At 42.2% G+C, this 11,245-nt stretch overlaps 1 protein-coding gene across 1 annotated transcript; it reads left to right on the top strand.

Annotated features, from left to right (window-relative positions):
• The first annotated feature begins 79 nt into the window (after positions 1-79).
• LOC115368420 (lamin-A-like) lies at positions 80-11,180 on the top strand. The gene is made up of 13 exons (XM_030064535.1): positions 80-1,010; positions 1,648-1,996; positions 3,403-3,559; positions 3,796-3,921; positions 4,067-4,237; positions 5,297-5,422; positions 6,179-6,399; positions 7,459-7,723; positions 8,319-8,426; positions 8,518-8,637; positions 8,871-8,927; positions 9,687-9,881; positions 10,533-11,180. Exons 2-13 carry the CDS (start codon positions 1,653-1,655, stop codon positions 10,566-10,568), a joined length of 1,926 nt encoding a protein of 641 aa, XP_029920395.1. The 5' UTR covers positions 80-1,010; positions 1,648-1,652; the 3' UTR covers positions 10,569-11,180.
• Positions 11,181-11,245: the final 65 nt, after the last annotated feature.

Below are 11,245 nucleotides of genomic sequence, written 5' to 3'. Positions count from 1 at the left end.
AGAGAGCAAAACCTTTTCTTTTCTTTTCTTTTTTTTTTTTTTTAAATATTAAACTCAATAATATTTCAAGCAGCATGAATCTTGTCACTGTACACTGTTCTGCAGCAAAAATGTTTTTTTTTTTTTTTTTCCATTGAAGGCTGAGTCACACCAATCCTCCCCTCACATGCTGTGCCCCATTCTCTGTTTATTCTCTGTTGATGTGCTGAGAAATGCACTGAAACAGCCTCGTCACTGGTGAACTGCACACTGAGCAACGGCGTGTATGTTTTTAATAAAGCAGAGGAGAGAAGAACAGGATTCGCCCCGTCCAGAGTGCAAAAACATCAATTATATGCAGCGTCAAAGCATACACATTAAAATAGTTAAACACATGTTATGCTTTTTAGCCCTATTAATGTTTTGATGTGCACTTTAAAGTCATTTAGAGTGCAGAGCTGAAACTGAAGTTGCAGCATCTTGTTAAAAGCACATTATACACACCATAAGACCAACATAAATTAAGACAATGTAAAACAACCTAGAGCATCTGACTTACTGGAATAGCGAGGCTTGGAAAAATGGGTCCGATTCAACATTGAGGCTGTAGCTTTATTTTCAGTTTGTGTCGTTTTTGCATGGGTCATGTAGTATTTCTTGGGGCTTTCCTAAGGTACAGGACCAGTCACGCTTTGAGATTGCACTCCCATTACACAGAAGCAGGGGTGACGGGGAGAGAGAGAGAGAGAGAGGGAGAGGGAGGGGGAGAGAAGGAGGGAGAGAGAGAGAGAGAGAGAGCAAGAGCTACCACCAACCAGTGCCAAACTTGAGGCCAACCTCTTTCTCTCCTCCCATCTCATTCTTTCCTATATGGGCACTCACAGATGGATTTTCAGACAGTACAGTATTACACTGACGAGCACTGGAGGACTGAGAGGAGCTCAAAGGTTACAGGACGACTGAAAGTATCAGAAACCCGTCTGATATCCTCGGAGCATATCTTTTTTCTACTTTAGACCCTCGTTCAAAAGGTAAATTTTACTTTACTTTTAACGGGCATTGTTCTGTAAAGGGACATTGCTGTCATTTTGGGTGGAGCTGACAACCCCTCCCGTGTCTTAAGATTGATTGGGCTATTTGTCTTTTGTGTTTACGTCTTTCTAATTGTGGGAACTTTTACTGAGTCATGCTGTCAGTGAGGTTTGTAAAAATTGCATCACTCCAGTTTGTTGTGCTTGAAAGAATGTCTCATCTCTGATTTGTGTATGGGCATGGCTTCAGATTCTGAAAAATCATGCGTGTTTCATAGCAAAATATGTTTTTGTCCTCTTATAAGCTTGCTCTATTCATTTTATTATACTTAAATGAGGGTTCCTAGCTATAATTACTTTCACTTTCCCTGCAAAAAGGCAATGATGTCTTATAAGGGGAAAGGTGAGAAAGTTTTCCATGGTTGTTTTCTGAACTTTACTGATAATTTCAGTGATGGATGTAGATTAATACACTGCCTGTATTGCAATGTCTCCTTGCACCATATGTAAGATCCTATTGGCACTGCATTGCTCTGTAATTCATCAGATATCTGTGGACCAGCAAGACAAATTCTTGCACATAAAATGATATTCAGATTCTCATATCAGAGCGATAATGATGCATGATAACCTACAGGTGCCATGGCAACACCAAGTCAGAAAAATACCCCCCGGGGTGCGAGCACACCCCTGTCCCCCAACCGTATCACGAGGCTTCAGGAGAAGGAGGACCTGTCCAACCTCAACGATCGCCTGGCTGTCTACATCGACAAGGTCCGCTCTCTGGAGGCCGAGAACGCCGGCCTGCGTCTGCGCATCACCGAGTCGGAAACAGAGATCAGCCGCGAGCTGACGGGCCTGAAGGCCGCCTATGAGACCGAGCTGGCCGATGCCCGCCAGACTCTGGACTCCGTGGCCAAGGAGCGCGCACGTCTGCAGCTGGAGCTGGGCAAGCTGCGAGACGACTACAAGGAGCTTAAAGCCAGGTGGGTTTCAGCGTGCCACCCCGGTCCAAATTTAGAAACAGCTCCAGTACGCTGGGTTTGTCCTGTGTACATGTGTGCTGGGGCACTGCCAGTAGTTGGAAAGGGAGGATTATGTCTGTGGGAGGGGCAAAAATGGGGGCCATCAGACAGGAGAGGTAGCACAGAACTAAATCACATGGATTGAGCTGGGTGGGGGGGGGTCATCATGTCAGGAGAACCAGAATTTCTACTAACACCCCTGTCTGCGTTTCCCTTTTTTGCTCAGAATTAAAGTCAAAGTTTCCATGCCTCTTTGGAAAGCACTGACATTCTGACTGCAATTCAAAGTAGCTTTCAAGATCTAAGATAATTTCCTCTGCAGTTGTTGCAAAGATTGTGATTGTGCAACATGGAGAACATAAAAGGTTTTGGTCAAAGATTTAAAAAAAAAAAAATAAAAAAAAAGAAATGAATTGGCCTGATATGCCCTTTCTAGCCAAAATGAAAAGATAGCAAAGATCCAGATTATTTTGCATGATCATGTGAGGGAACATTTGCCTCGAGGCGTCTCAAACCTCCCTTTCCTCCGCTTTATCTTTGACAAACTCTTATTCAGCTAAGCCCGGCGAGCCTGATATGGTTTGTTCATTGTGCACACGTCAGAGGGTGTTTGATGAGAGTTTTATCATGCTCGCTCTAAATCATTGCTCTGCTGCTTGTGCAAAGTTTGCTTGCACTCTGCGAGCTCCACGGCCCAGCCCAGGCCACTCCCTTGGTAGCATACCCTCCTCATTGCTCACTGCAGTTTTTGCATTAAACTTCCATCCCAACTTTCTTCCCGTGCTCCCACATCCAGATCCTGATGACTAACTCTTTCCCGTCTCTCCTCCTTCGGCAGAGTACTCATTATGCACACAATACGTGGCAGTGTTTAGAGGGCTCCGCGCTTGCCTCCATTATTTTTCCATAAATATTGGGATGACGGCCGTTGTGTGTTTGGCAAGGCCAGGCTGTTGCCATAGCAGCAGCTCAGCCAAACAGCAACGGCTGTGGCTTGTGGCTACCAGACACATCAGGCTGGATGAAGATCACTGTGGCCTATGAGTCATACGCAGGATTGGAAACACCAGGGCCTTTCCCCTCTTTCTGCGTCTTCCAGGCTACATCCTTGTCCAAAAATAACTCCTTTTCTTTTTCTTTTTTTTTTCTTTGCATCAGACCATGTAAAGGAAACTGTAGTAATCCGATTTCCATTTGGTTCTCCATTGACGATGTATAGGAAAATAAATTGCAAAATACATTTTTTTCCATCCAAGTGCTCTCTAAAGCTCCTGCAGTACTCAACCAGCAGTCTACCTATAAAAATACATATCATGACATCCAGAAACATGTAACTTAACATTCGAGCCCCTTCCTCTGTCTCTCAGGAATACAAAAAAGGAGTCTGATTTGGCGGGAGCACTGCTGAGGCTCAAAGACCTGGAGGCTTTGCTGAACTCTAAGGATGCGTCTTTGACCACAGCCCTGGGAGAGAAGCGTAACCTGGAGGCGGAAAACAGAGACCTGAAGGCCCAGGTTGCTAAGGTAAACTCAGTCCATGCCAGATTAAAACTCAGCTGAACATCTGGTCTCATTCCCTCTGCAGTCCTCTTGTAAAATCGTCAGCTTTTCTTTGCTGCCGTTTAACTGGCGACCTTATATTACACTTACGAGCCTGGATCTTTTTCCTGAAAAATGATGTCCCTTTGCATCACACTGCCCTGCTGCATGCTTATGTGGATGTTTGTGCATCACTCGTCTGCTCCTGTTGGCTTTCTCAGCTGGAGAACAGCTTGAGCGATGCCAAGAAGCAGCTGCAGGACGAGATGCTGAGGAGGGTGGACGGAGAGAATCGCATCCAGACCCTCAAAGAGGAGCTGGAGTTCCAGAAGAACCTCTACTCCGAGGTCAGACTCCCTGAGAAAAGTCACAGCTATTTCTCTCTCTCTCTTTTTTTTTCCTATGTTCACATCCTTTTATGAACCTGTTGAGTTCATATCCAGGTAGCTGCACCTGTAAGTGACGCTGAATTTGTTGGCACCTCTCCAACAGGAGCTGAGAGAGACGAAGCGGCGCCATGAGTCTCGTATGGTTGAGATTGATAACAGCCACCAGCAAGACTTTGAGAGCAAGCTGGCCGAGGCTCTGATGGAGATGCGTAACCAGCATGAAGTGCAGATCAAAATGTACAAGGACGAGATTGAGAAGACCTACAATTCTAAGGTACTCGATGGATTTATGTGTACGGCAATAAACATAACTTGAACAATTGAGTTGATCTCGGTAAAGGACATGGTGGTCAATATTTATCCATAAAAAAATTGCCTTTGCAGATTTTATTGAGCAAAAGGCTGTGTGTCCACTCACCATCTGTATTCTATGTGCACTTTTTGAAGTACTTTCAACCAGTACTGCTGATCGGGGGGAGTTTTAGTATGGGACATGGATCAAGCCAACGATTTATAAAGCACATTTAAAAACACCCAGTCTTGACTAAAGTGAAAATAAGTTAAAGCTCTTAAAACACACAATGAAAGCCAGGTGCAACGAGCATAAAACTTCTTTAAAAACAGCTCTGGATGGACAGTGTTTCATTTGCAGGAGGAGGCGGTTCCACCAAATGATTCTGAAATGCAAAACTCAAACTCAAGACCTACCTTTTTAGTATGGCTTTTAATTAAATGTTATTCTACAATTTTTTTTTATTTATTTATTATTTTTGACCTTTTAGTCTGGTTTTTAACTGAATTTTATTTATTTTATTATTTACTTGTCTGTTTATTTATTTTACCTTTTTTTTAGACTGGTTTTCAATTGAATTTTATTTATTTGATTATTTTACCAATTTAGTCTAGCCTTTAACTGGATTGTATTTATTTTATTTACTTTTATTTATTTATTTATTTTTATTGATATTTACTGAATTTTAATCTTTAATATGGATTATCTTCTCTCTAGTGTTTCCTCACTTCGAAGTGGCGAGTGTAGGATAGCGTTTCCTTAGTGTTTTTAATTCCTTAGTGTTTTTACATTTGTGTGTGTGTGTGTGTGTGTGTGTGTGTGGGGGGGGGGGGGGGGGGGGGTATATCTTGTGTCTATTGTTTGTTGTATAGTTTTCATGTGTTGCATTGTTTTTATGTGTTTTCATGTAAAGCACTTTGGGCTGCTCCTTTGGCATGAAAAGTGCTCTATAAATAAAGTTTGATTGATTGATTGATTGAAAACAAGTTTTTGTATGCAGAGTTGAGGTTTTTAACACACTGTGTTGTTTCTCTCCGTCAGCTGGAGAACGCTCGTCAGTCGGCGGACAGGAGCAGCCACCTGGTGGGAGCCGCCCACGAGGAGCTCCAGCAGACCCGGATCCGCCTCGAGTCCGCATCTGCTCAGCTCAGCCAGCTGCAGAAACAGGTACCTGAACCACGCACCTTACCGCCATGTTCCTCTCACAAATTGAGACATTTGGTAGATGCTTTTAACCAAAATGCCATATAATGTGACCATGAGCTTGTACCTTTCTCAGGGTTCAGAGCAAAAGAGGTGTGTGTGACATTTTTCTAATTTTATTCCAAAGCAAAATCAAACTTGACATGGGTGCATCTTTGTTTTTAATAACACAGGAAGCTTTTACAGATGTTAAGATTAAGAAAAAATGTTAAAAGCTATTAAGTGCACCAAATTTAATATAAATAAATTCAAACAGCAGGTCCATTTTAGGTCCAACATTTGCATTACTATCCTATACAGTCACTACTTATATTCCCAGCTCCGTTCTGGCTGTATAGTTATATATTTATAAATATTTATCAGCTGTTTATACAATTCAACACGTGTCCAGATTCCTTCTGTTTTGTTTTGCTGTCTTTTTCTCCCTTGGGACGTTCAAACACTATACTGCAATATATGCTGGATCTGCATATATTTTTGTGCATATTATTACATATGCACTGCTTTCTTTCCTATATGTTACAGCTTCTAAAAGACACCTATTCCCTAAATTTCAACATTTGAACTTTTATTATACTACATGTTTATTATTTTGTGTTGTTATATTTACACGAGCGACCCAATGAATCACATTCCTTGTGTGTGCAAACATTCTCGGCCTAAAAACCTATTCTGATGCTTAATCTAAGAGTGATTGTGTGATTTTTGTATGTAACTCAGCTGGCGGCCCGTGAGGCGAAGGTGCGGGACCTGGAGGACGCCCTGTCTCGAGAGCGGGACACCACCCGCCGCCTGCTGGGTGAGAAGGACCGAGAGATGGCTGAGATGAGGCAGCAGATGCAGCAGCAGCTGGACGAGTACCAGGAGCTCCTGGACGTCAAGCTGGCCCTGGACATGGAGATCGCTGCGTACAGGAAACTGATCGAGGGAGAGGAGCAGAGGTATGTGGCTTAGCGGACCAGAGGTTAGAGAGAGAGAGAGAGACTGTCCCGTGACCTAAATGTATTTTTAGATCATAATAGTATGATTTAAAAACTAAAACTATACCAGAAGAACCAGTCCAAAAGAAAAAACCCAAATCACCGTCTTACTGAAGTGTTAAAATAAATCTGCTCCCGAGGCACTAACTGCAACTTTTTCAGACCATTTCTTATTTGTAATGTTAGTTTCTTCAAAAGGTCATTTATTGCATGATAGCCGTGGTTTTCTGTTGCTGTTTTCTGTGCAAAATGTTGTAGTCAAGTAAGGGGGACTCTTGCATTCAGAAATCAGGGAAAGGGGGAACTGATGAGAAAAAAAGTTTCAAAACCACTGAGTTACAGTAATAATATGTGTGATATTTTGATATCAGTATATTTCTGTATTGATACTCTGATTCATACATTCTGATTCATACTTTCTGATTCATACTATAACTGCTTCATGAAAGCTTTTACATTTGCTGCTCTATAAACAGTCAGATCCTCTTCCGCACAGGAAGTCATGTGTTGTTCATCTCTGGCAACAGAAAAAGAGATTTGTTTGGAATAAACAGAAGAAGAAACTGGCTTATTAGCATGAGCGGGGAAACTGCCATGGGTGGGCACACAAAGAAAAGAGCGCCACCTACAGGAACTCTAATTCCTTCAGTAGAAAATCCAAGATAAAAGACGTCAAAGTCCCGGCCACACTGTTTGATTGACGGGTGATTGTCAGGGAACAGCAATGCAAAGACACCGCAAAAACACCTCAAAAACAAGAGAGAAAAAATCTTTTGTATTATTACAGCAAATACCTAATCTGTAAAGTGTTTGGAGGAGTAGTTTACAACAGTGTCTCTCAAATCCACAGTGACTGCACAACCTGTTTCTGCTTGTAAATCTTGTAAAAAGTTTACCCAATATGAGTCTTGGTGTGAAAGAGTTTAAAAGCCATAGTGCACTAATGTTAGATCTCATCACACCCTGATACACACACATACTTCTCTCTCTGTCATGGGTCTCCCTGTCTTCCCCCTGCAGGCTTCGTCTCTCCCCCAGCCCTCCGCCCTCCAGAGGGACGGGAGCTCGCTCCTCCGCCTCGGGAGCACATTCCCGTACGGTCCACTACAGCTCCTCCGCCAAGAGACGCCGCCCCAACGACACCGACAGCGAGGCGTCCAGCTTCGCGGGGGGCGCCGTGGCCCGAACACGCATCACCCAGCAGGCCTCGGCCAGCGGGCGCATCACCGTGGACGAGGTGGACCTGGATGGGAAATACGTGAGGCTGAGCAACAAGTCAGACGAGGTGAGAGAGGGAGCGATATCGTGGTGGGGAAAATATTTGAGAGAGGCAGTTTTATTTGACTGGAGGGGAGTAATGATTCTAGCAAAGTGAGAAAAAAACATTTTTCATTTCACTGTGACATTAAAGGTGCATGATGTAAAATTGCAGAAGGTCAGTTTAAATGATGCCCCTTTAAACTTGATCCTAATTCCATGTTGCTGTTTTTTTGCTGTTAATTTTGCACAGTGCACCTTTAAAGTTCCTCCAGGTGAGATTTCTCTGTGATAATACAACTGTCTCCAGCCTAAATCACCAAGTGAGGCTGCAACAGGGAAAAATGTCCCATCCCCACTAATTCAGATGCAGTAAATTCACCCTGTTCACCCAAATGAAATTGTGGTATCAGATATTTACACGCCTTCACCCACAGAAGTTGACAGATAAAAACTTTAGAGTGAAAAATAAATGTGTTTTTAAACAACACAGAGCGCTCCGTCCAGAGAAAGCTGAACTCAACAAAGTCAGACTTTTTCCCTTTGTTGTCTCTTTTCCATTTGATATTGAGGATTTTTCATTACAAAAAAAAAGCTCCTGACATCTTGATTTGCCTCTGCAGGACCAGAACGTGGCCAACTGGCAGCTGAAGCGGCAGGTGGGAAATGGTGCAGCCATTACCTTCAAGTTCCCCTCCAAGTTCACCATGAAGGCCGGCCAGAGGGTCACGGTAAGCAGCACCTGGTTTATGGTTTGTGTCAGCAAGTCTCAGTGAGGAGCACAGCTGTTGACACCTCGTCTCTTTCGCCTGTCGCTCAAAGATCTGGGCGTCTGGTGCCGGTGGAAGCCACAACCCCCCCTCTGACCTGGTGTGGAAGAACCAGCCGACCTGGGGCACCGGAGACGTTTTCCAGACCACGCTGATCAGCGCCAGCGGAGAGGTGCTTTTATTTATCCTAGAACTGAGGCACTATTTTATTAAGAAATAACATGATTACACACATACATATTGATCCTGGGTGATTTACATCAGCATAAGCGCATACACTTTCATTATGGCTGCATCGCAAGTGTAACAAACTATATAAGATTATATAAGATTATAAATGATTGCAGAAGAACCACAGCAGCAAGAAAAGACTCTAAATAAACCTTCTGCCCTGTTTTAATCCAGGAAATGGCAATGAGGAAGGTCACTCGCACACACCTTGAAGACGATGATGATGACATGGTAAGAAAAACAACATGACATAACATGATATGACATAACGGCATGAAAAAAAATAGCAGTGTAACAAAACATAACGGAACATATTATTGCACATTTTATCAGTTTCCTGTGATGATCTAGAGGCTTTTTCAAAGGAGCAAGACTAAAATTCGCACTCTTTGCACCTCTACTCAAGTAGAAGTACTGTTTCTCTGCTGATGTTGTACTGCAGTAGAAGTAGAAGTTGTGCTGTAAAAATCTACCACAGTGACAGTAAAAAGTGTCTCTAAACTGAAGTGAGGACCCTGTAGACTCAACTGACACGTGTGCAATATGCATAACCATGGTCAGACAAGAGGTTATTGATCAGTGGTGCAACATATCAGGTACTGGTGGCTGCAGCCTAAAAATACTGATACCGGAATAAGAATCAGATATACTTTATTGATCCCTGAGGGGAAACTGGGTCAATTCAAGTTTCTCAAATTCTCAAGAGAGGAATATATTATAAGCCTAAAAGAAATAATAAGAAATAGAAAAAGAAATAAGAAATATGTGCATTAGAAATTTTAAAAAAATATGTGCATTATGTATAAATATGTGTTTTTATCCTAGTTATAAAAAACTATGTTCATACAAAGATAGTAAATAAGGCTTATTACTGGTATCAACTTTCCAAGCCAGTTGAAAAGCACCATCAGTGTCGTCGCCCTGGCCATGCGGGCAGATTTCCTTTGAGCCCTCAACACAACAGCTGAATGTGTGTGTGTACCTGTGCAGGTGGCCCACAGCACCTGCGGGGACAGCGAGTACAACCTGCGCAGCCGGACGGTGGTGTGCGGCTCCTGCGGCCTTCCCTCAGACAAGTCCAGCAACTGCTCCGTGTCCTCGGCCTCCCGCTCCTTTCGCAGCGGTGGCATCTCCGAGGGCCTCCTCCCTCACTCCTACGTGATCAGCACCAGCACGCCTCGCAAGGTGGGCCCTGCACGCCGCACAGCACAAACATGGCCGCATTCAGGTTTCATGACATAAACAGGAAGGAGGAACAAATTCAGCCACTCCTTGAGGCTAACCCAAATCCTAATGCCTAACTTTAACCTTCACAAGTGTTACATGATAAGTGTTGGTTTCTTTATATTCATTCTCTCTCTGAAAATTTTCTGCCAAATCATATTCATTTTTTTGAATCAACAAAAATATGATGCTTTTTGGAAAATCCTTATCCACCGGCTTCCAAGAGAATCTGAAATGTCATGTTTTATTATTTTCCTCCTCATTTCTAACCTTTTCTGAATCATGCATTATGCTTATAAGCTAATAATCAATAACTAGAAAAATGAGAAATCTATCAGTTGCACAGGGAAAAAATATGATCATCAATGCAAATTTGTGATCCAGTATTTCTAAAATATATATGGTTTATGTTATTATATATTACCATTTTATCAACCCTAGGAAATAAGTTATCTTCTGTCTTTTACAAAATTGTTTATTAACAATTTTACTACCAAGAATTCTCTTTTTCTGTATAATGATCTTACAATAAAACGTCAATAGTTAGGTGAATGTTACATGTTATAGCCACTAATTTTATTTTATTTTATTTTTTTATTCTCTCTCTGTCAGAGTGGAGCCAGAATGGAGAGCTGCCCGATCATGTGAAGCCCGGATCCTCGCTGGAGCTCCTAAACTCAATCAGCAGTCCAATAATATCCATATACAACTTTCATTATAATGTTCAAGATGATATAGGCAATGAAGGGTTATTCTGTTTTTTATAATGTATATAGGCATGCATATGAAATATTTTCTTAAAGACATGATTGAGACACTCAGAGACAATTTACTTTCGTGATATTTAGAGAAATTCCAACCTGAAGATAAAGTTCTCATCTCTGCCAGTTTGTTTTCTTTTCTACAAACAGTGAAAGTGGCTGATCTGCACAGCGACTGTGATCGTCAAATTACAAATACTTTCCTGCTCTGCTCTGCTTATATCAGACATTTTATCAGGTTTTTTTTCATTATCCTCCATTTATTATTCTCTCAGCAGCGTTTCCTGTTTTTCTCTTGACATCACTGCAGCATCCGACTCAGCAGGGCTGGGGTCAGGTCACCTTCAGGCCGCTCACTTTGGAAATAAATTTAAAATTGAGAATCAAACCAAAGTAAATTGATTTAGAATAAGATCCTTGCCCTAAGTAAACTCCCTGAAGTAAACTGACCCCAGCCTTGCTACAGAACTACGGCATTTAAGTTGTGTATTTGTCTGCGATCAATAAACTCATGTTTTCATAAATCTGCCTCATTTGTTTTGTACAACACTAATGATTTGATCA

Source organism: Myripristis murdjan, chromosome 11 (assembly GCF_902150065.1).
Source record: "Myripristis murdjan chromosome 11, fMyrMur1.1, whole genome shotgun sequence".
Lineage (NCBI taxonomy): Eukaryota > Metazoa > Chordata > Actinopteri > Holocentriformes > Holocentridae > Myripristis > Myripristis murdjan.
The sequence above is the reverse complement of the archived record's forward strand: the minus strand, read 5'-3'. Positions and strand labels throughout refer to the sequence as shown.